The 24,040-nt window shown below is 35.6% G+C and overlaps 5 protein-coding genes across 8 annotated transcripts; 3 read left to right on the top strand and 2 right to left on the bottom strand.

Annotated features, from left to right (window-relative positions):
* Positions 1 to 3,977: 3,977 nt before the first annotated feature.
* On the bottom strand, positions 3,978 to 6,238 carry LOC135798519 (thyrostimulin alpha-2 subunit-like). 2 transcript variants are annotated; one of them, XM_065311379.1, is made up of 4 exons: positions 6,109 to 6,238; positions 5,915 to 6,024; positions 4,844 to 5,132; positions 3,978 to 4,439 (listed from the first exon to the last, which is right to left on the bottom strand). In XM_065311379.1, exons 2-3 carry the CDS (start codon positions 6,021 to 6,023, stop codon positions 4,873 to 4,875), a joined length of 369 nt encoding a protein of 122 aa, XP_065167451.1. In that variant the 5' UTR covers position 6,024; positions 6,109 to 6,238; the 3' UTR covers positions 3,978 to 4,439; positions 4,844 to 4,872. The 2 variants fall into 2 exon arrangements, with proteins under 2 accessions (XP_065167451.1, XP_065167452.1); XM_065311380.1 differs by having other exon boundaries at positions 3,978 to 4,450.
* An 867-nt stretch (positions 6,239 to 7,105) lies between these two features.
* Positions 7,106 to 8,914, top strand: LOC135799157 (tumor protein p63-regulated gene 1-like protein). 2 transcript variants are annotated; one of them, XM_065312177.1, is made up of 6 exons: positions 7,106 to 7,211; positions 7,271 to 7,610; positions 7,669 to 7,882; positions 7,944 to 8,120; positions 8,200 to 8,292; positions 8,413 to 8,914. In XM_065312177.1, the coding sequence occupies exons 2-6, from the start codon at positions 7,394 to 7,396 to the stop codon at positions 8,747 to 8,749; spliced, it is 1,038 nt and encodes a 345-aa protein (XP_065168249.1). In that variant the 5' UTR covers positions 7,106 to 7,211; positions 7,271 to 7,393; the 3' UTR covers positions 8,750 to 8,914. The 2 variants fall into 2 exon arrangements, with proteins under 2 accessions (XP_065168249.1, XP_065168250.1); XM_065312178.1 differs by lacking the exon at positions 8,200 to 8,292.
* Positions 8,915 to 9,348: 434 nt separating this feature from the next.
* LOC135799448 (isoleucine--tRNA ligase, cytoplasmic-like) lies at positions 9,349 to 13,242 on the top strand. The gene is made up of 2 exons (XM_065312561.1): positions 9,349 to 9,612; positions 9,693 to 13,242. The coding sequence occupies exons 1-2, from the start codon at positions 9,473 to 9,475 to the stop codon at positions 13,141 to 13,143; spliced, it is 3,591 nt and encodes a 1,196-aa protein (XP_065168633.1). The 5' UTR covers positions 9,349 to 9,472; the 3' UTR covers positions 13,144 to 13,242.
* Positions 13,243 to 13,347: 105 nt separating this feature from the next.
* On the top strand, positions 13,348 to 19,687 carry LOC135797927 (nucleolar protein 14 homolog). The gene is made up of 7 exons (XM_065310525.1): positions 13,348 to 14,522; positions 14,584 to 15,300; positions 15,392 to 15,483; positions 16,351 to 17,197; positions 17,258 to 18,635; positions 18,714 to 19,375; positions 19,441 to 19,687. The coding sequence occupies exons 1-7, from the start codon at positions 13,702 to 13,704 to the stop codon at positions 19,544 to 19,546; spliced, it is 4,623 nt and encodes a 1,540-aa protein (XP_065166597.1). The 5' UTR covers positions 13,348 to 13,701; the 3' UTR covers positions 19,547 to 19,687.
* Positions 19,688 to 19,960: 273 nt separating this feature from the next.
* Positions 19,961 to 23,934, bottom strand: LOC135799449 (uncharacterized). 2 transcript variants are annotated; one of them, XM_065312562.1, is made up of 12 exons: positions 23,798 to 23,934; positions 23,606 to 23,655; positions 23,374 to 23,548; positions 22,873 to 23,320; positions 22,636 to 22,812; positions 22,368 to 22,579; positions 22,086 to 22,309; positions 21,846 to 22,026; positions 21,571 to 21,786; positions 21,005 to 21,517; positions 20,772 to 20,948; positions 19,961 to 20,705 (listed from the first exon to the last, which is right to left on the bottom strand). In XM_065312562.1, exons 1-12 carry the CDS (start codon positions 23,828 to 23,830, stop codon positions 20,520 to 20,522), a joined length of 2,592 nt encoding a protein of 863 aa, XP_065168634.1. In that variant the 5' UTR covers positions 23,831 to 23,934; the 3' UTR covers positions 19,961 to 20,519. The 2 variants fall into 2 exon arrangements, with proteins under 2 accessions (XP_065168634.1, XP_065168635.1); XM_065312563.1 differs by having other exon boundaries at positions 20,527 to 20,721.
* Positions 23,935 to 24,040: the final 106 nt, after the last annotated feature.

Here is a 24,040-nt window from a genome sequence, read left to right on the forward strand (position 1 = left end):
GGAAATGTAGACAATGAATATGTAAGTAAGCGCAAATGGAGAGTGTGAATGTAAAATACGCAAATGAATTCATTTCCACTTCGCATTGCACTGTTTGATGCCGTTTATAGAAGATAAAATAGAAACCTGTAAAAATTTGGTTCTCAAAAATGCTTAAAAGTACTCATAACCAATCTGCTTACAAGCGTCAGGAAGAAGCATATTTAGTTGCATATATTGTAGAAGTTTATTCTTTATTCTTTAGACTTTTGACTTCATTCTTTAGACTTTTAGACAAGATGAACCTTCAGGAGATTCAAGAGATTGAAATCTTGTACTGTGCATTATTTATTAATCTGTTACCTTTACGTTTTCCTCTTGAGAAAATATCCAAACTCTTTTGTGCTAAAAATAGCCGGTGCGATTTAAAATTTATTACGAAACTAAAATGATAGATCAGTTTTTTATTTTTTCAGTGCGGTGAGAAAATATTATACCTTCCTACCTGGAATATTTCACGTGTTTTATCAGACAAATTAAATAACTTCTATTTTTGGTTGAATTCAATTAAAAAATGTATGTTTTACATGGGTACATGTGTAAAAATACGTTTATAGTAATAAAATGTTTCTGCAGCAGGTTTAGAGTGATCAGACGTGAAGCGTTTCATTGTTTCATGTGAAAACTTCCCTTGTGCAACTTGAGCGCTCACGAGTGGGTGTGCGTAATTCGAGGGAACAAAAAAGCGGTCGACACCCGCAATTTTGTCGTTTGAATTTTTTAGCACTCGTTCGTTAATTAAAAAATTGATTCGCGTCACTTGGATGTTAAAGGTTTGGCGATGTGTTAATTCCAATCAAAATGTGAATGTGATTTTGTTTTTCTCTTTTTATAATCGCTAATGTGTTTATTTGTATATATTTTAAATTATAAATTGTATAATTGGTTACATATATAGAGTTATGCAACCAACTATACACCTCTGTCATAGTTGTAATAACATAACAAGGTTATAAACACATGAAATCAAATTTTTCGTTCTTTTAATTATTTTTTGTTAATAACAAGCTTAAAATTCAATATTTTTATTTATTTTTACTGGATTGCAGGTCTATAAAAACAATAAAATATTTAATTAATCTATTTTAAGAATATCGACATTTCAGTTAAATATAACAAAAAATCCCAACTTTGAGTGAAATACTCGACTCGTAAGGAAGGTGTGGATAATGCTATGACATGACGGGAAATCGTTGACATATTCGCGGTAAAGAAATCTAATTAATGCCGCGTTTCATTGGCGCCTATTAAATCGTTCACGATCGACATGGTGGAGGCGCGCAAGATGTGATTTATGAATGCAATGCTCGGTAATATCGGTTAAAAATTCGAAAAAAATTACAATGAAAATTTAAAATTAATTTGACGGGTTTTATTTTTAAACGTAGTTTAATACACTTTTCGCTCATCCTACGTGTTCGTGTCGATATAATTGAACAATAACATAATCAACGGGTATTCTCCAGCGAGAAGACAAGACGCAACAAGAGACTTGGTTTTTATCGCAAGGCAACACGGCGAAAAGTTTTGCGGGTGACATAATTCGATTAGCATTTTAATTGTTGAACGATAATTTAATTATTGACGAAAAGAACACAATTTTAAAACAAAAAACAAGTTAACAGTATAAAAAATTTACATTTTATAAATTCTTAATCGTGTTATACTATTTTCACTATGAGAGAAGTGTATAATTGGTTGCCTAACTAAAAAATACAACTAGTTGTACATTTTGTAAAGTAAAAACGTAATTATTCATATAATATTATTCATATTTCATTTTTGAGCTCTTGGGATGAAAATATAACAAGATGTTTATAATCATAATGCATTTAATTATAAATAATATTCAAAAATTCACATTTTGCAAATTATTAACCAAATATTATGCAATTTTACCTATAACAGAAGTGTATAGTTGGTTGCCTAGCTCTATGAATGCAACCACTCATATATTTTGTGTTTTCTAGGTAAAAACGTAGTTATTTACATGATATTATTAATAATATTATGGTTTATGATGAAAATATAATGTCATGTTTATAATTATAATGCACGTAATGCAAACATGAAGTGAATGTACAAGATAAATGCCTAAATAATTGTCTAACAGTTGTAATACAACGCAAGCAACAAGTTAATTAGTTCCTTGATAAACATTTCATGCGCCATACTTACTCATCTCGGTTATAACCCAGACACAACGGGGTGCGTTTAAATTCATTCATTCATTTCCACCCAACTCGTTTGTATTCCACCTAAAAAGCTTACAGATTAAAATTTGCGCTTGAAACATAAAAAGCTTTCCGAATTAAATAAACCCCAAAACAAACTTAAATAAATTTATTTAGGTATTTTTATCATTATTAATAATAATATAATAAAATTAAACATACAAGTATTTAATTTACGGTTTTAATTTACTGTTTCTTATCTTTTTTTAATTTTTTTTTGCTCTTTTGTGTTTGATGGTTGTTTTTGACATTTGTGAAAATGCACAGTAATTATACGCGCAAAAGTCAAGCAGATTACGATGATAATACGCAGATTTCCATCAGAATGGAGTATTTTGCACTCATAATGAAATATGAGATTCGCCGGCAGTCTTAGTGCGACTCACAATAAAATTTGCATTTCGGCGGAGCGGCCCCGTTAATGCCTTGTAAACAACTGTTGTCTAAGCATGACAATTTAATGAGGAGAACTCTTAATTCTTACTAATACCGCTTAGGATTAAGTGAAAAAAGAAGTTAAGCTTGCCTGGGACGTCATCAACCTCAACTGCTTATAATATATTATATTAATTAATAATAAATCTAACACCCACGCTCCAACTGCCAAAATTCTAGTCTAATATTTTCTTTGATTGACAATATAAGCTATGAATTAATTAATATTTATGTTTCCGTTTTTTTGTGCTTAAATATTACTTATTTATAGTTCGCATATAACTTAATGACGTGTTATAGGTGTAGCATTCATTTAGTTTTTTGCCACTTCAACTTTTTTCTCGTACTTCGTCGTAATACGCGTATTTGTTGTTTGTCGTCTGTTGGGTGTTTGCAAATTTTATCTTGTTTAGTCGTAAACTAAGTTTTATTGCTTTGCGTACCACTCGCATATTGTTTGGAATTAGTGTCATGGTGAAAGAATTTTATAATATAAATATTTTTTATTTGGGATGAAAATTTCGGTATAATTGTTCATGACATATTTTTATTCCAAAGTATGTTTTTATTTATTATTTATGTTCTTTTTAAAAATAATTTTTAAGAATTTCATTGCTTTGGCGTGATAAAAAGTAAAAACTGTCAATATAATAAAAGAACACTATTAAATGTGTATTTTGGGTTGCAGTCTAGCATTTGTCAACGTAGTTGTAACTGTCAACTGTCAAAATGTAACCAAACCAATAAAATTTGTTCAAATTGTCAACAGAATAAAATTACACTAATATATGTGTATTTTGGGTTGCAGCTATACGCAGTTATAACAGCCCACTGTCAAAATCCAACCTAATCAATCAAACAAGCTGAAAATAATTTAACTTTAAGTAAAAAATCAAATAAAACTGAAAGAAACAAAAATGTCAAAATAACACAACAAATAATTTTACTAAAATTCAAATATTCGAATTGTAAACATCAATTATTTATCAAATTTATTTCCCAATCATATAAAATATAAACATAAACGGATATTAATACCAAACAAAACAATTATTTACCCGTATTCACCACTAATTTCCGTTCAGTTCGAGCCTAATTACAGTTTTTGTGTATTTAATTAGTTAATTAACGCGTCACCTACCTTTTTCCAAAGCAGTCACGCTGCTTCTCCGCAATGTATCGCTCCACTCGTAATTTCCACGACCCGCAACACTAGTTGTTCATGTTTCTGGTAAAATTATTCAAAAAGAAGAAAGAAACAAGACATAATTGCACTCACTTCATACGGACTTTATTATTTTAATACACAGTTACATTATCATTTATAATTATTTATTTAAATGAAGTGTACTACATGAACAGTAAGAATATAGCATTTTTCTTCACAATGTGCAGATATAGAATAGACTCTGAATCTGGAGTAGTACTCCTAATATTTCGTAAAGAGACGTAGATATTTGTGTTTTTCTCATAGACGTGTTTGTTTCTTCAGTCAGCATCAGTCAGTATAATTATATTTACATACTTAATTACACATCACTTAATCGATAATTATATTATATACATTTTTTCATTTAATTTTTTCATTTTTCTTGCAACTGACAATCATATAGCTAATTTTTTTCTAAAGAATATTTTAGATTAGGTTTTGAATGTTTTTTTTTTTTTTTTTGTGTTAAAAATAAATATGTGATATGGTTTTCTTTGTTAGTTTTGTCCTGGGGGAATTTCCTGCAACAATACTAATATTTAGAGGTTAAGTTATTTAATTTGAAGTTAAAATAAAGTTTGGTTATGTTAAACTTTAAATAAAACTAATTTGACACCGGATTATTTCTGTGTGTTTCTAAACCCAAATCGCATTACGATGATTCAATAAACGCAAATAAAACTTTCGATAAAATTCCACTTTAGAGATTACCGCCTGGCCCAATTTGAAAATCACGCATTCCGCGAATATTAAAGGTTAAAGTTTTACTTGTTTGCGACAGACTGAAAGCTTATAATGCGGAAAGTGTAATTAAAAGTTCCCAGCGGCGTTCAAAATTAAATGAAATTAAATTTTGTCGTATTTTTTTTTGGAAAACAGAAAAGGGTACGATAGCCAATTGATACCTGTTGATAAAGTTAAGTACCTCGAGTGTCAATTGATGGCATGCGTAGTTTAATCCTTCTTGCAGTGATAGCAGGAGCAGCTGGTGGCGCTCTTGAACGTCAGAGTTCGGACGCCATCCACGCAGAGCACGCGTGCCTCCACCGGCTCCGTATCCATAATGTTGCAGCATTGTCCCACGGAAGTCACCGGCTGCGTGGGGCTTGCCTTCGGCCCTGATGGCACCGCCCAGCTTTCGCAATAACCGCGGCATGCGTTCGTCGTCATGTGGAACTCGACACAATCCGGGATGCTAATTTTTCTTGTGTGGCCTAGAGAAATAGTAAATAAATGTTTCCTAAGTGTATTATGTGTTGAATTTGTTAATAAAATTCGGAATTTTAATTGAAAAACAAGAAAAACATCGAATATCACATTTTAGCGCCATCTGTGTTCAAAATATTTAACTATATTTATGATTAAATGTCAATATTAACTTTAAACCTTAATTTTAGACTTAAAAAGTTAAAATTCTGCATAAAAAGTTGCCTATATACTTCTCCACAGTCAATAATATCTCTACACCAAATATTATTAAAATATTTTCAGTGGTTTTTGAGTAAAAGCGTCACAAACAAACACATAAACTAAAATTTGCGTTAAAAACCTAAATTATATTAAAATTATGACTAATTTCAATATTATTAACTAAATAACGCTTTTTCCTGCCTAAAAAAGTTTTTAAAACTAAGTTATCCAATCAAACAGTATCTATCAATGTGTTTTGACACAATGACATCCACGGATATTGATTCTGCATGCTACTAACATGTCGAATGTTAGAATGAGTGAAAAGTAATTTCCTCAAAGTCCGTCTAACAGATAATCGTCACCAACTATGCGCGGATAAATCCGGAATGTGCGAATCCATGCAAATGTCCCGCTCGTAACTTTTTCGCTCGTTAAATTATTATCGCAATGTAGTTAAATGTAATAAAATTTGACACATTAACCACACATTGATTGACGCACATTAATGGAGTTTGGAATTTCGCACACGTGATACTAACCAAACATAATAATTAAGTGAATGCTGATTAATTTGATCACTCACCGACTTTATGACATCCTGGCTTCTGCCATGTGTCGCGGGCGTTTACGGACGTAGACAGAAAGGCGTTGGAGAGCGAGATGGCTGCGATGAGGAACCACCAAGTCAGCATTCTGGAAAAATTAAATTTTGTAGGAGTTATTGAGATTTTTATAAAGATTTTCTGAGTGTTTGAGGGTTTTTTAAAGTTTTCGCACCTGAGAATATCAGAACGCGCCGTTTTGCGCTCGCCGATCACCTGCCGTCGTCCTTCGCTGCGATTGCACTATGTGCGTGCGTGCGGCGCTCGCTGCTCTTTGAATCTCCGCGGGGCGTCTTCGGCGACCGCCGCCGGCGTTCGCCAATGGCGCGCGAACCACCCCCGCAGCGTGAGCGTCATTCGCCGCCCGCCGAAAAATCTGCGCACCACGGCTGCGATCGTAATCGCATTGCGAATCTATCACCGACGTCAGCGGGCCGTGACACGCGCGGTTGGTATTCGCATCGGAAGAATTACATATCGCTTACTTTGTTTCAGCGGCGCGCTGTTTATGCATTTACACGCTTCAAGAGACTCTCAGCTTCATAATCTCTTAAGTCTGTTTGGCGTCAGACGCGTTATGCATTTCCAGTGAATTTTCAATGCGCGGAAGTGATGCCGTTTTACATTTTGCTATTTTGTGGCGCGGGTTTTGTAACGGCTTCAATGCGCGCTTTTTGCGGTCATTAATAGATTATGCACTCGAATATTAATAGAGCACGCCTACACTGTATTAAATGTAAGTTCAGGGAATTTACGCTTTTATGAAAATACCTGCGTGATGTAAACACAACTTACCTAATTAAATTATTATTAAATTTAATTCGCAAACATGCTTCAGTACTAATTTATCAAAAACTATTTTAAGTATTTAATTCTAGTCTTTGATACTTGTTTAAGTTATTAGTGTGGCGGTTATAAAGAAATTTAATCATTTAATTACGTTTTATCATTAATAATTTTCAAATTCAGCGAATTTTTAAGAAAAAACTAAAAGAAACCAAAGTAAAATGATAAAAATCACTTAAGAACTATTGAATAATAAATAAAAAATACTTTATTTATAAAATATGCTGCTAATAACAGTTATTTATTGCAAAACTTAACAAAAATTTAAATTTAATTTTATAAATTTGTTAGTTTAAGATATGCAACCCAACATACAATCCACCGAGCAACTGGTGGCATAATAAGACTGAAATAATTAACACAGCCACCACAGGTACACAATGTACTTGTTTCACCGATAATTTCAACGAAATAAATGTTGACTTGATGCAGGTAGGTTTATCAAACCGATAATTGCGTACTGTATTCATATAGGACACAATTTATTTCAGGTGACAGTTTCCACACTGTGACAAAATCAAAGTCAACCTGTAGCTTTCCCACAAGCACTTCAAATTATCAACTTCACCAAAACATCATTTTTTATTTGTTAACTAAATTAACACACAAACAAAATGATGGATGAACTAGAAGATGACATTCCGGATGAATTCAAAGGCACGCTACAAATCACACGCGATGTATCCAAGAGTGAGGATTTAGGGAAAACATCTCCAAGTAATGGCAGTGAGACTTCTTCAGTTAATGATAAAATTCTAGGCAGCAATGTGCATGATGATTCAACAGTGGAATCACCACCAAAAACCTTACTTACTAATATTACTGAAAAGAGTAATGCATCAACAAGCACTGCAGAAGTTGTATCAGTTTATTATTTTGTATTTTTTAGTCACTCCTTTGGTTAGGAGAATATCAACAGGTACCAAAAACTCTCTCAATGGCATCAAAACTGTGAACCATTCAGCAATTGCCCTGCAAGCTGAGACTGCAACAAATTATTTTACTTATCGTGATGGGATTATTGACAAGGCTGTTGGAGATTGCATCTCAGACATCATCTCAGAAGTGGATGGTGCTTTAGTTGGCAAATATTTATTAACAGAGTAAAGAAAAATTACAAAAAATTATTTATGACTTATAATTTATGTATTTATTAACTTATAGGATTAACCTATGGGATTCAGACAAGGAGAGATTGATTCTACTGATGACAAACTGTGTAATCAGTGTGAAGTATGATTTTATTGCGTTGAAAATACTTGAATATCGTCGAATTTTCCTTAAAAACTTGGATAATGTTGTGATTGGAGATTTGGTTTATCCACCAGGTTCATTAGTGCCGTAAGTATTAAGATTTATTTGATTTTTGAGGGAAAAAATGTAAAATTTGAATGATTTTGTGATTTGTGCACGCAAAAAGTCGTTTAAGTGGCTTTGCTGATGGATTGACCAACATGGTTCATAGTTGTTGGACGCAAACGCATATTAATCCTTATGAAGCTTTCAAGCCAAGGTTTGACACTACCACAACATAAAACAATTTTGTTTTATTTATATTTAAGTCTTTTACGTTTGATTTTTGTGTTTTTTTCTCTTAAATTATTTACAATAACTTAATTTATTTAAAATTTAGGGATCGGAATGCAAGAGGTGTTCGCCTAATGTGGAACCGTGGCGAACCGTTAAAATTCGCTGTAAAATGGAACCCGTTCAACGACGACGCGCCGATTTTCACTCTCACTTCTCATCCTTTGTACTATCACACCGAATGCAACGATGACGACCGCCTGATGTTCAGTTTTGACGAATTTCTGGATAAGTTACGTTTGATCATCGGACGAGAGAACTACGACAATGTTACCATTCATCATAAATCAATCGTGTTGCAGAATTATGTCGGGTTAAGTTCACTCATACATAATCGCAACACGCTTGGTTTCTTTAAAGTTAGGGGTAAATTTAGTTTCTGAATATTCTTGCCTGGAGCGCATTTAATTTATATATCTATCTGGCAACCTATCTAAGTCTTGTTGTGATTTTAAGTATTTAATATTGATAGTCGATTTTGTTGCGACTATAACTATACATTTCTTTAGAACTAGAATATATGAAATATAAATCTTGCAACTATTAAAGTATTGGATATAATATACTAATAATTTGGTGTAGAATAGACCTCCAAACCTGTCATTTCGTGAAGACAAAAGGAATCATCAATAATAAAAGCACGTTTGCTTCTTTTCTTTCTTTCGCCAACTTCACAGATATGAACAATTTGCCCTCTTTCGCGCAATTATGCACGTAGCGACTTAACCCCCACCACTTTTTGAGGGTTATCCGCCCAAAGAGCAACCCTTGGCAAACACAGTACTAAAGCGTGCTAAAATAGTTCAATAGTTCATTCGTACATACATAGGTCCTCTCCTCTTTCCTCTGTTTACATCATAAAGAAAGTTAAAGAAGTTAGCTGTGATAATAACTCCCAAAAATTGTTTTTCATTCAAATTGCTTTCGTGTCTACCTTAGAAATTAGTTCATGTAGATGTCGCTACAATAGAGCAATGTGTATTTGAGTTGTCAGCGGCACGTTGTGCAGCTGATGTAATTCTACCGATTTATTTCAGTAATTACGCGATAAGTTGAAATAACTCGGAGTATTTAAATCGTTCAGGTGAAATATTTCATCATTCACGATGGAAAACCATAGAGTGCAGGATATTCCTCGCGTGCCTGAATCAATCGACTTTCCTCAAGAGGAAGAGAAGATCCTAACCTTATGGAAGGAATTAGACGTGTTCAGAACTTGCTTAAAACAATCGAAAAATAAACCCAGGTACGTAAAAACTAAATCTAACTATAAAAATAAACATATTTAATAAATTAAAAACTAAAATATTTAAAATTATTATTCAGATATTCATTTTACGATGGTCCTCCATTCGCGACCGGCCTTCCGCATTATGGTCACATCCTGGCCGGAACTATCAAAGACGTTGTAACTCGTTATGCACATCAACAAGGATTCCATGTAGAACGTCGTTTTGGTTGGGATACTCATGGTCTACCAGTTGAATTTGAAATTGACAATGCCTTGGGAATCAAAGGCCCTGAAGATGTTGCCAAAATGGGCATTGGCAATTACAATGCAGAATGCAGAAAGATTGTCACAAGATATGTCAATGAATGGGAGAGCATCATGACCAGAATAGGCAGATGGATTGATTTCAAAAATGACTACAAAACCCTATACCCTTGGTTCATGGAGACCATCTGGTGGGTGTTCACTCAGATGTACAACAAAGGACTTGTCTATCAAGGCAATAAAGTAATGCCCTACTCCACTGCTTGCAATACACCATTGTCAAACTTTGAATCAGGCCAAAATTACAAAGATGTAATTGATCCAGCTGTAACAGTTAAGTTACCCATTATTGGAGATAAAGATAAAGCATCCTTGCTTGTATGGACCACAACACCATGGACACTACCATCAAATTTAACAGCATGTGTGCATCCAGCACATAAATATGCAAGAGTAAAGCAAATTTCCACAGGAGAATTTTACATCGTTATGGAAGCACGTCTTGAAGCTGTGTTCCAAGAAGGCGATTATGAAGTAAAAGAAACCTTCCCAGGTGCTAAACTGAAAGGTTTGGAGTACGTGCCGATTTTTAATTACTTCGCTGACCAAATGAAGAAACAAGGTGCGTATAAAGTCTTATTGGATGATTATGTCACTCAGGAGAGTGGTACTGGTGTAGTACATCAAGCACCGTACTTTGGTGAAGACGATTACCGCGTTTGTCTTGCAAATGGTGTCATCACTCGTGATCAGGACCCGATCTGCCCTGTTGATGCGAGTGGGAGATTCACATCTGCCGTTACTGATTACCAAGGGCAGTATATCAAAGATGCTGATAAGCACATCATTGCATATTTAAAAGCAAATGGAAGATTGTTTCATCACAGTCAAGTGAAACATAGTTATCCCTTCTGTTGGCGTTCAGATACTCCGTTGATCTACAGAGCAGTGCCTTCCTGGTTTGTACGCGTTGAACACATGTCTGAGGAACTGTTAAAGTCAAACTCATCCACATATTGGGTACCTGACTTTGTAAAAGATAAACGTTTCGGTAACTGGTTAAAAGAGGCGCGTGATTGGGCTGTTTCACGTAATCGTTACTGGGGTACACCTATTCCTATCTGGATGTCTCCTTCCGGGGATGAAATGCGTTGTATTGGAAGCATTGCTGAGCTGGAAGAGCTCACCGGATTGAAAATCACGGATATTCATCGTGAGAGCGTTGATCACATTGAAATACCATCTCGTATCCCGGGTAATCCTCCATTAAGACGTGTCCCTGAAGTGTTTGATTGTTGGTTTGAGTCTGGTTCTATGCCATATGCGCAAATGCATTATCCATTCGAGAATGTGAAGGAGTTCGAGGAGGCTTTCCCAGCGAATTTCATCGCTGAAGGTATTGATCAGACCAGAGGATGGTTCTATACTTTGTTAGTGGTGTCCCAATGCTTGTTTGGTAAGGCTCCGTTTAAGAATTTGATTGTAAACGGCTTGGTTTTGGCTAGTGATGGACAAAAGATGTCTAAACGTAAGAAAAACTATCCGGATCCATTGGAGGTTGTTAGGAAATACGGTGCTGATGCGCTTAGATTGTATTTGATTAATTCACCGGTGGTACGTGCGGAAAATCTGAGATTTAAAGAGGAAGGTGTTCGTGATATCGTGAAAGATGTCTTCCTGCCTTGGTACAATGCATTTAGGTTCCTTTTGCAAAATGTGGAATCTTATGTGGTGGATAATAAGGTTCCATTCAAGTATTCGGAAGTAGACATGAAGAGTACTAATATAATGGATAGATGGATCTTGTCATTCACGCAATCATTGCTTGATTATGTCAGGAAGGAAATGGCGCTGTATCATTTATACACTGTTGTGCCACGACTTACGAAATACATCGATTACTTGACTAATTGGTACGTACGCATGAATCGCAAGCGTCTAAAGGGTGAAGGTGGCCTTGAAGACTGTCGCCAGGCTTTGTTCACTCTCTTCAATGTATTGTTGAATATTGTTAAGATGATGGCGCCGTTTGCGCCTTTCTTGGCTGATAATATGTTCCAATACTTGAAGAAATTGACCGATGAGGAAGCCGACAGTGTTCATTACCTTATGCTACCAACTCCCAATGAAACATTGATCAATCTTGATATTGAACGAGCTGTGAGCAGGATGCAAAGCGTCATTGAATTGGGCAGAGTAATTCGCGATAGGAAAACAATCCCTATTAAGTATCCGCTTCCGGATGTGGTTGTTATTCATCAGGATTCTAAATATATTGATGATGTTGTATCTTTGGAGCCTTATATTCTTGGTGAGTTGAATGTTAGGTCAATGACAACCACAACTGACAAGAGTAAGTACGGTGTGACTTTAAGAGCTGAGCCTGATCATAAAACATTGGGTTTGAGGCTGAAGAATGATTTTAAAGCGGTTACCGCCGCTATTAAAGCTTTGGGTGATAGTGAGATTAATCAGATGGTGCAGGATGGTCACAAAATGATCTGTGGACATAAGATTGGCATCGAGGAAGTCCGATTGATCTTTAAATCTGACGACGTGACTTCATCGAAGTATGAGGTGCATAGTGACAATGATGTTTTGGTCTTGCTGAATGTGACACCGGATCAGTCTATGCAGGATGAGGGTACTGCCAGGGAGATAATTAATCGTGTGCAGAAACTTAGGAAGAAGGCGCAACTTGTGCCCACCGATGAAATTACGGTGTTTTATAGCACGAATGGTGACTTGGCACGTGTTGCTAAAGAGTTTTCTACGTATATTGAAGAAGCTATCAGAGCGCCTTTCAAATTACAAAAAGATAGAACATCGCAAGACTCGTTAATCATGGAAGAAACGCAGAAATTGAAGGATAGCACCTTGACGGTGCAACTAACAAAGATATCTAATTGTGTTGTGCCTAGTTGTCCATGGGTTAATGTTGAGTTGGTTGGAATTGAGCCGAGATATGGTCGGAAAGGTACCAAAGGGCTGGTTTTGTTGCAAAATTCGAGAAAACAGAAGTTGAGTTTTGATGATTTTGCACATGAAGTTGGATGTTTGTTTGGTATACCATGCAATTTTAATTTATTTGACAACAAAGGTAAAGTCGTCACCAAGGATGCGTTTGCCAATGCAAGTGGAAGCACTATTTATGTAACGAGAAATGAGAGTTTAGAGACTAGGTCTGCTAGCTCAGAGCCATTCTGTAAAGTTAAAAATGTAAATGGTAGAGTTTTGGTTTTGGAGAACCCGGCGGGATGCCCAACGAATGTTAAAGCGTGAAATTGTCATTTTGTTTCAGTTATTTAGGATAAGTTGTTTTCTTGATGAGTATTATGATGAATACATTTTCAATTGAAGTAAATATATAATTAAAACTTATTCGTAAGCTACAGTATGAAGATGAGAAACTTTAAACAAGTGAATTAATTCATGAGATACAAAGCGTTTTCCACTCGATAATTTAAAATTTTCGAAAAATTATGATTTTTAAAGAACATTTTTTGAACATTGTCATTCTTTGAGTGTTTAGGACATTAAAAGTATATACATAGTGTAAAGGGACCGTTAAACTACAGTACAATTGCGAGAAAATCAAAAGAAGTACATTAGTTCAGTACTTTCTCTACAAAATGTTTTCAATTGCTAAAGATTCGTTTGTTTTGTTGCGGCCAATCGACGCGCAGCGTATTCACCAACCCGTCCGGTATGTCAGTTGTCTCACGTTGTTTTTTAAACATAACCCTACAAATCAAGCATGCCTGTCAGGCATGTTTCTTAAAGTTTGTAAGTTGTGAATTTCTCATGAGTTAAGTTATGTGTTGTTAAAATAACGTGATAATGGTAAAAGTTAAGAATAAGAAGCGCAGTGGCGCAGACAAAATCTCTTCCAAGAAAGAAACCGCTCGCAAAAAAGTATTGAATCCGTTTGAGGTTCACATTAATAATGAGAAAATCAAAGTGCTTGGGAGAAAACTTAAAAATGATCGCGGTTTACCAGGAGTTGCTCGAGCTAAAGCCCTGGCGAAACGCAAACATACATTGCTACCCGAGTACAAAATGCTAAATAAAAGCAATACATTTCATGACAAGAGAATAGGTGAAAGAGATTCAGGTTTATCTGCTGAAGATAAGAGCATGGCAAGGTATACAGCTATGAGAGTCAAGCAGCACAATAAAAAGAACATCTTTAATCTTGCTGATGATGAGGTGCTCACACATAAAGGACAAACACTGAGTGAAATTGAAAAGTTTGATGATCCAAAGTCTGAGGATGAGGATGAGGAAGACAGTGGAAAATTAGACTCCAAGTTTGTAAGGGATGTGCATTTTGGTGGTGGCATGTTGAAGAAAGCAGATGGTGCCAAGTCTCATAAGGATTTAATTGAGCAGTTGATTATTGAAAGTAAAAAGAGGAAAGCAGAAATGCAGAAGCAAAAAGAAGCAACAGTGGAGTTGACTGAAAAGTTGGACTCGGAGTGGAAGGATCTGCTTCCCTTGGTTAACAAGAATAAGAAGTCAAGTGAAGTTGACACCAAGGTAGAAGTGGATGATTATGACAAAGTGATGAGAGAGCTGAAGTTTGAAGCTAGAGGTACTCCATCAGACAAGTTGAAAACTGAAGATGAAATTGCTAGAGAAGATAAAGAAAAATTAGAGAAGTATGTTTATAATTAAAAAGTTTCTTAAAAACACATTTTAAATAATTTATTTGTCTTCTAGATTGGAGCGTGAAAGGTTGGAAAGAATGCGTGGAGTATTCGATAAACCGAAAACTTCCAAACATAGAAGCGCGGATGACTTAGACGATAATTTTGCGTATGATGACGAAGAAATTGAAGACGTTACACTGTCTTATAATCAGGAAGGCAAATCGAATGTTTTGTTAAATATTAAAATCAACAATAAAGATGAAGATGCTATTGATGGTGAAAGTAATGTTTTTGACCCTGACGGTGACAATGCAGACGATGATAATGAAGATGATGATGAAGAAGACGATTCAGAAGCTGAAACTGATGATGATTTATCTGATTTAAAAGCATCAGACTCAGAAAGTGAGGATGAACTGGAACAGATAAAAGAAAAACAAAAAATCTTAGTGGAGGAGGAAGAAGAAGTAAAAGAAGATGATGAATTGGAGCGATCACAAGAGGAAGAAGAAGAAGATGATGATGAACAGGAGCGAGCAGAAAACGATTGCGATGATGTTGAATTGCAGCAAACTGAAGAGAAAGAAGAAGAAAGTGATGATGAACAGGAGAAGGCAGAAGAAGAATTCGAAGATAATGCACTAGAGCAAGAAGATGATCTTGAGCAGTCTGAAGAAGACCAAGAAGATGACAATGAACCAAAACCAACATCAATACAACTAACTAAAATGGTAAAACCTAACAATTCAGATGAAACTTCTACGATTCCTTCTACTAAAATAAAAAGGTGGAATACTAAAAAACACAAATAAAGAACCAATTGAAGATAAACCAGTAACTCCGAAAACTACCGAAGAAATAAAAGAAGATCTCATTAGAAGAAAAGAAATAATGGAAGTAGCTCGCAACGAATTACCCTACACTTTTAAATTACCAGAAAATTACGATAAACTCTACGGTAAACTACACGGTAAATCTCCAGAACATCATGCCGTTATCATTGAAGGAATGATCAAATGCAATCATCCCAGTCTTAAGAAGAGCAAACAAAAGATGCCCGGAATGTTATTCGTTTATTTATTGCAGTATTTTAACGATTTATGCACTGAAATGAGAGTGAAGTCGAGTTGAAAAATATGTTCCAAATATTCTTCAATTTGACGCCATTTTATATGATTTAGCAGATTTAAATCTTGAAAATGCCATTGGATTTACAATTTATATTTGAGTTGACATGTTTCGCCCAGAGGGCATCTTCATAAACTCTTCATAAACTCTTCATAAATGTTTATGAAGATGCCCTCTGGGCGAAACATGTCAACTCCAAATATAAATTGTAAATCCAATATTCACGAAAAATTATAAATAAATAAATATTTCAAATATGAAGTAAATATATAATTAAAACTTATTCGTAAGCTACATTATGAAGATGTGAAACTTAAAACAATTCACGAGATACAGAGCGTTTTCCACTTAATAATTGCAAATTTTTCGAAAAATTCTGATATTAATGGACATTTTAAGTCATTCTTTGGGTGTTTAGGACATTAAAAATATATACATAGTATAAAGAGTCTGTTAAACTACAGTATAACTGGGAGAAACTCAAAAGAAGTACATTAGTTCAAGGGATACGGGGCGTTCTCTACAAAATGTTTTCAATTGCTAAAGATTCGTTTGCTTTGTTGCGGCCAATCGACGCGCAGCGTATTCACCAACCTGTCCTGTATGTCAGTTGTCTCACGTTGTTTTTTAAACATAACCCTACAAATCAAGCATGCCTGTCATGCATGTTTCTTGAAGTTTGTAAGTTGTGAATTTCTCATGAGTTAAGTTCTGTGTTGTTTAAATAAAGTGATAATGGTTAAAGTTAAGAATAAGAAGCGCAGTGGCGCAGACAAAATCTCCTCCAAGAAAGAAACCGCTCGCAAAAAAGTATTAAATCCGTTTGAGGTTCACATTAATAATGAGAAAATCAAAGTGCTTGGAAGAAAACTTAAAAATGATCGCGGTTTACCAGGAGTTGCCCGTGCTAAAGCTCTGGCAAAACGCAAACATACATTGCTACCAGAGTACAAAATGCTAAATAAAAGCAATACATTTCATGACAAGAGAATAGGTGAAAGAGATTCAGGTTTATCTGCTGAAGATAAAAGCATGGCAAGGTATACAGCTATGAGAGTTAAGCAGCACAATAAAAAGAACATCTTTAATCTTGCTGATGATGAGGTGCTCACACACAAAGGGCAAACACTGAGTGAAATTGAAAAGTTTGATGATCCAAAGTCTGAGGATGAGGATGAGGAAGACAGTGGAAAGTTAGACTCCAAGTTTGTGAGAGATGTGCATTTTGGTGGTGGCATGTTGAAGAAAGCTGATGGTGCCAAGTCTCATAAGGATTTAATTGAACAGTTGATTATTGAGAGTAAGAAGAGGAAAGCAGAAATGCAGAAGCAAAAAGAAGCAACAGTTGAGTTGACTGAAAAGTTGGACTCAGAGTGGAAGGATTTGCTTCCATTGGTTAACAAGAATAAGAAGTCAAGTGAAGTTGACAGCAAGGCAGAAGTGGATGATTATGACAAAGTGATGAGAGAGCTGAAGTTTGAAGCAAGAGGTACTCCATCAGACAAGTTGAAAACTGAGGATGAAATAGCCAGAGAAGATAAAGAAAAATTAGAGAAGTATGTTTATAATTAAAAAGAGTTTTTTAAAAACAAATTTTAAATAATATTTTTTTATAGATTAGAGCGTGAAAGGTTGGAAAGAATGCATGGAGTTTTCGACAAACCGAAAACTTCCAAACATAGAAGCGCCGACGATTTAGACGATAATTTTGCGTATGATGACGAAGAAATTGAAGAGGTTACACTGTCTTATAATCAGGAAGGCAAATCGAATGTTTTGTTAAATATTAAAATCAACAATAAAGACGAAGATGCTATTGATGGTGAAAGTAATGCTTTTGATCCTGATAATGACAATGCAGATGATGATAATGAAGATGATGATGAAGAAGACGAATCAGAAGCTGAAACTGATGATGATTTATCTGATTTAAAAGCATCAGACTCTGAAAGTGAGGATGAGTTGGAACAATTAAAAGAAAAGCAAGTAAAAGTGGTGGAGGAGGAAGAAGAAGTAAAAGAAGATGATGAATTGGAGCAATCACAAGAGGAAGAAAAAGAAGAAGAAGATGATGAACAGGAACCGACAGAAAACGATTGCGATTTTGAATTGCAGGAAACTGAAGAGAAAGAAGAAGAAAGTGATGGTGAACAAGAGCAGGCAGAAGAGGGACTTGAAGATAATGCATTAGAGCAAGAGGATGATCTTGAGAAGTCTGAAGAAGACCAAGAAGATGACAATGAACCAAAACCAACATCAATACAATTAACTAAAAAGGTAAAACCTAACAATTCAGATGAAACTTCAACGATTCCTTCTACTAAAATAAAAAGTGGAATATTAAAAAACACAAATAAAGAACCAATTGAAGATAAACCAATACCTCCGAAAACTACCGAAGAAATAAAAGAAGATCTCATTAGAAGAAAAGAAATAATGGAAATAGCTCGCAATGAATTACCCTACACTTTTAAATTACCAGAAAATTACGATAAACTCTACGGTAAACTACACGGTAAATCTCCGGAACATCATGCCGTTATCATTGAAAGAATGATCAAATGCAATCATCCCAGTCTTAAAGAAGGCAACAAAGATGCCCTTGGAATGTTATTCGTTTATTTATTGCAGTATTTTAACGATTTATGCACTGAAATTGAGAGTGAAGTCGAGTTGAAAAATATGTTCCAAATATTCTTCAATTTGACGCCATTTTTATATGATTTAGCAGATTTAAATCTTGAAAATGCCGCGACAAGTCTAGTTGAAGTCATTAAAGAGAAACAGGGTGAGTTTAGGGGAAAGAAGAGTTATCCAGGCGTTGAGGTGTTGGTGTACTTGAAATTGGTGGGTTGTATTTTTTCTACGTCTGATTTTCAACATCATGTTGTCACACCGTGTGTGATGTTTATGGAACAAATGTTGTTCAGGTCACGTGTTAAGACCAAGCGTGATATTGCGTATGGATTGTTCCTTCTTTGCATACATTTAGAGGTGAGTTTTTGTATATTTTGCAATGGCTACAAAGAATTGGTTTTTATTTGATGTTTTTTGTCTCTAAATTTATTTTAGTATACAAAATTGTCGAAACGTTTTCTACCAGTAACAATTTGTTTCCTGAATGGGATTATCCACATGGCGATACCAAAAAGCACTGTAAAAATACTGAAAGTTTTACCACCGTTCAAATCGCAATCATCGCTTTTAGTTATGACTGATCATTCAACTTTAAACATCCAATCACCGAAAATGAACGTGATTGATTTGTTAAAAACTGATGAAAACTCTGAAATCACCGAAGATTTCAAACACAACACACTGCACGTGGCAGTTTCCCTCTTAAAAGACTTCTATACACAATTACTAGATTTACCATCTTGTTATGAAATATTTGAACAGAGCTACAAATATTTACAACAACTTCCATTAACATACTATAATGATATTTTATCTAATGAAATACGAAATTTTATTACCACCATTGAAGAGTACAAAGGCAACAGAAAGTTGGAGTTTTTGCAGTTGGATAAAGTGAAACCAAAAGCTTTGCGATTGTACGATCCTAGTATTGAGAAGGTTTATGATGCCAAGAAACATAAAGTACAGAGTAAAGAAAAGGCAGAACGCGATAAACTCATATACAAACTGAAAAAGGAGAAGAAAGGCGCAATGCGTGAAATACGCAGAGATAAAGCCTATTTGGGACGTGTTAAGTTGGATAGAAAGTTACAAAGGTACGATTTGATAATAATAACAATAGTGGATGAAAGTATTTCAATTATTTCTTGTTTATTTATAGCGATGCCGAACGAAGGGACAAAGTTAAACGCATCTTCTCCGAAGCGGCTATGCAACAGTCCGAGCTTAATGCCATGGACAGAGGCAATAAACGCAAGAAGAAATAAGGTAATATTTGTTTATTATTTAATAAATATTTTGTAAATTAAATTAAATTCCTATGTAACCATATATTAACTGATTGTTCAATCAGTCCGATGACAATACAGATGTTGATGGTGCATACATAACATAACCCCAAAATGATACTACCTGTTTAAAGAACTTTTATTTTATAAATAATTTAATAACAATAACATGGATATAATAGCTCAATATGTTTTGCAATACAAGTAAATTAGTCTTGTGGTTACTACGAATATAATTTCGAGTGATTGATAATATTACCTAACGTCATATACCGCCCCGCGCCGACTAACCTCAATTCGTATCTCTTCATGCTGCTGGTAATGACGTCCATTAGGTAAAATCATTTTTATAATGTATTTAAAAGTTAGAAACATTTAAAAATGCTATGCATATCATTTTAAATCGTGTATTACGAGAATGTACTAATAATTTTTGATTACCACATAGTTTTGCCGCTTCCGTCACAAACTTACTAAAATAATAGATCACTAGCATTTAAATGTAATACTGCCACTTGAATAATTGGTTCTCAAACAATAGCGAAGACGAGTTTTTATCGTTACAATGACAGGCTACATTCGTACTGTTTAAGTGTGTCGATTATAATTTGACTAGGCTGGTTCTGAGATTCGGAAACAAAAATATTAAAATATTCAAGTAAAAAAGTTTGACTAGCCGTACTGCTGGATTAAGAAATACATACCCGATAAATGCACAAACACACAGAGAGACATTCAAAAACGAAAGAGCGTTTACGTCTAACAGGAATTATAAAAATCTCAACGGTGCAATTTGTTTTTTCTTTTTGATAAAACATTGGTTAAAGCATTTGTATACTGCCACGCTAGAGCTCTCGCATCATCGTCAGGCACGCACGCGCAATTTGAAATGTGTAACAATCACACGATATATTCGCTGGAAAGCAACAGAAATTTATCTCACTGGGGTTCATCACTCGCGCGCGTAGAAATAATTGATGGCTCTGCAGAGGTCGTAATCCGCGGCGAGGACCACCTGCACCAAGATGTCGTGTGATGCAGTGTCGCCGAGGATGTCGCGCATCTGCAGGATGCATTGCTGCAAGCGCGCGGTGTCCTGACTAGGGAGATCTTCGACTGAACAGATACGGGAGTGTAGCTGTAAGCAGAAAATTCTAATCTTTAAGTTGAATTTCTATGTATCCACGCAAATATCTTAACATACCTTTTTGGAATTATCCGCGATCGCTTCGTCTGGAGTGTCCGTATATGTTTTTCGATTATTCGGAGGATGTGACCATACAGAGTCGAAGATTTCAGCTTGGAGAGCTATTGGTAACTCGTAGAATAGTTCGCTTTCGGTTAGTTCTTGATTTTGGGCGATGAATGCGATACAAGCATTCTGAAAGTACAAAAAATAATTATTTACACTTAAAAATGAAGTTTAAAAGTACTCACGCGTAATATTCGTGCATTAAACTGATCAGCCATGCTTAAGTAATACAACGCTGATTCCATGTCGATGCTGGCTTGCAAAGTGCTTTCGCAAACTTGTTTTAACGAATCTACTTCGTAGCGGTCGCTCAGTAATAACAAATCAGACCATTGTTCAGTTGACAAACCGAGCGACTCCTCTATTCGCCCTCCGTATAAGTATTCAAGAAATACTCTAAAGAGGAACGGTGAAGTATCATGAATGATAATCTTCCGATCGATGGATTCTCGCATTCCGGACTGTAATGCGCGCCGGAACCAGTCGCATCTCGCTGCGACAATAACACGATGCGCTTTGATGCAAGTCGATTCTTCGCTGCCGCCATCTTGCGTAGTTTCATCATCTTGATTGTTCGGTGAAAGGACTTCGAAAACCATATCAGTGCCTGTGCCGGTTTTGAAGAGATCCAGAGATCTCTTCGCTAAATTGCTTTGTTTCGCGATCGGAGGCACATATAAGGTGTTTACCAAGTTAAACTATAAAATATTTTATAAGTTTAAAGATTTATAAGGAAATTTTAAAGCCTAACCTTGTATGATTGTTGCTGTTGTTGATGTTTAGGCGTTGAAATTCGTTTCCTTTCTTCTTTAGCTTCGTCGACGACTGTTGACGAACTTGGTACCTCTAATAAGTCGAGTTTTTGGAGTGCTTGCATGAAAGTATCACGTTGGACTAATTCGCACACGTGCAATAATAATGCTTGTAAGACTTTGCGATGTTTTACCAAAGTCTCCAGAATACCAGCCTAAATAATCAAATCAAACATTAATTTTACTTCAAAACACGGTTGGTTTTTTTACGTACCACTTTACTTGTACCAACTTTGAAACAAAATTTAAACTCGGACAGTTCTAGTTTATCGTCCAACGCTGAGGGTAATTCTTCCAGTTGAATCAGGAAGAACGTCAACTCCTCGATGAGTTGATCAAAGTTTCGTGTCACGGTGCGAATTTTCTGTGTTTCGGTCATTTCGTTAAAGATTTCCCTATAAATAAAATTATTTCAGTTAATTTATACTTCGCACATCATTTCTGAGATAATTACTTTTTGCTCATAAGAGCTTCAAGTGTTCCACTGACGATTTCTTGCAGAGTACGACATTTTAGAATCTCTCTACTATGCAACAGATTGCACAGTGTCCTGGACAAGAGTTCACTTGCGTCGCTATTCTGCTTGATTTGGTGCGGTGCCAGTAATTCAAGGACTTTCACCATCGCTTTGTTTGTATCGCGAACTAGAGCTGTTAGTGTATCAAAGATTGATTCGATCTACAAAAATTATATTTTAATTTGAAGTTGATATTATTTAATTTAAAATGTTTTTTACCTCTGGGACTAGAAACATGGCGATTTCTTGACGTTGCGCCGGTGTCATGCCGCTGAATGTGCGTTTAATCGCTTGGAAAAATTTGAGGACCTGTGTTACCAATATCGGCACCCGCGAATTCGCGTACAAAATGATTTCATTGCGTTCCTCGCGCGTTAGCTCGCTTTTTCGTTTGCAAAACAAGTCGCAGAGTAACAACATCTTGGCACAAACTAAAATTAAGTCATAAAATTGACTAAAAGAATAAATATTTAATATTAACACTTACCAACAGCTGTATCACGCAGAGCTTGTTTAATAATGTAACACAAATGACCAGGACTTTCTTCCGCCCATCCGTTAGGCCCTTTTCCGAGGTCTTCACTCGACGCCGAATTGAAATTCACAAAGTGCTCTATCACTCTATTAATAGACGCGTGCATCTCATTGACGAGCTCGATGACTTCTGCAATACAAATGGCTTATTTAAATAAATTATTGCGTGCAATAATAAACGTGCACGTACGTTTTTTAAGCGCATTGTTCTTAAGAAAATTTCGACATGAATCGCTAAGCTTATTAAGACACTCGTAGGTTGAGATAGCTTGGATGACTTGTTCGGCAGTAGTGTCGTCCATCGAGCTCGGCAGACACTCGGAGTACAAAAAATGTAATATCGTGCCGAGCACGTTCTCAGGTAGGCATTGCAGCGGCGATTGCGGCGCGCACCAATCGATACTATCGCCCAGCAATTGCAGTATAATCGAATGTGTCTCGAATTGTTTCTTATTCGCCGATGTAATAGTCACATCTTTAAAATATCCCTCCTCAAGCGCCGGCAACAATGAGAAAGGAATATCTGCGGCGTCGTTATGTTTTACTTCCGCAATTCGATTGCAGTGCATTTGACACCAGCCATTACAGAATAGCACTATCTGATCCATCTTGTCACTGAGTCCCCTATGCTGCATACACTAAAATATCATGTTTTATGGTAAAAAATAAGCTAAAACATTGAAAAATTTACTGAGAATTCAATGACATGGCCTGCAAACGCTCCAAAACGCAGCCGTAAATAAATGCCAACACAAGTCCGAGTGGTGCATACTTCATAGGTATCACAAGCAAACAATGGTACATTGCTGAGTTCGGCACCAACCACCCAGTCAACATTTCCAAGCTCATCCAGTGTGAATCGAACACTGCAACATGATTCTGACAGTTAGAGATTGTAATTTATGTTTGTCAATACGACCCACCCTTCCAGGCCTTTGGTGTCACTCTCGTTTTCGTATTGGAACTTCGTGACCTAAAACGCAATGCAACGCTTGAGATAACATATTTGTTTATTTACATTTGGCTGCTTGCTGCTGATTAAATGATTGCAACATAAATTTACTACAAAACTATGATGGGTGATGGATGGATAATGATAAATTGGATTTATTTACCTCCCAGGTTCCTAGAAAAGTACGCACTGCCATTGTTTAACAATTTACAATTAATGAACAACACGCATTTTACACAATCAACCCCCCACGAATGTTTGTCAGCTGCGGACACTGCATGCAAACAGTGTACGTGAATATGTGTCACATGTAGATGGCACTCGCACCTGGTTTTCAATTGTTTTACTTGGTAAATATTGCGAATAGATGTCGCTAGGTGTATCAATTCATGGCGGAAAATTAGTA

The sequence above is a fragment of the Atheta coriaria genome, unplaced genomic scaffold (genome assembly GCF_025399875.1).
Source record: "Atheta coriaria isolate IRGN ID8LTWV9N9 unplaced genomic scaffold, Caltech_Dcor_3.1 hic_scaffold_9_pilon, whole genome shotgun sequence".
Taxonomy (NCBI): Eukaryota; Metazoa; Arthropoda; class Insecta; order Coleoptera; family Staphylinidae; genus Dalotia; species Dalotia coriaria.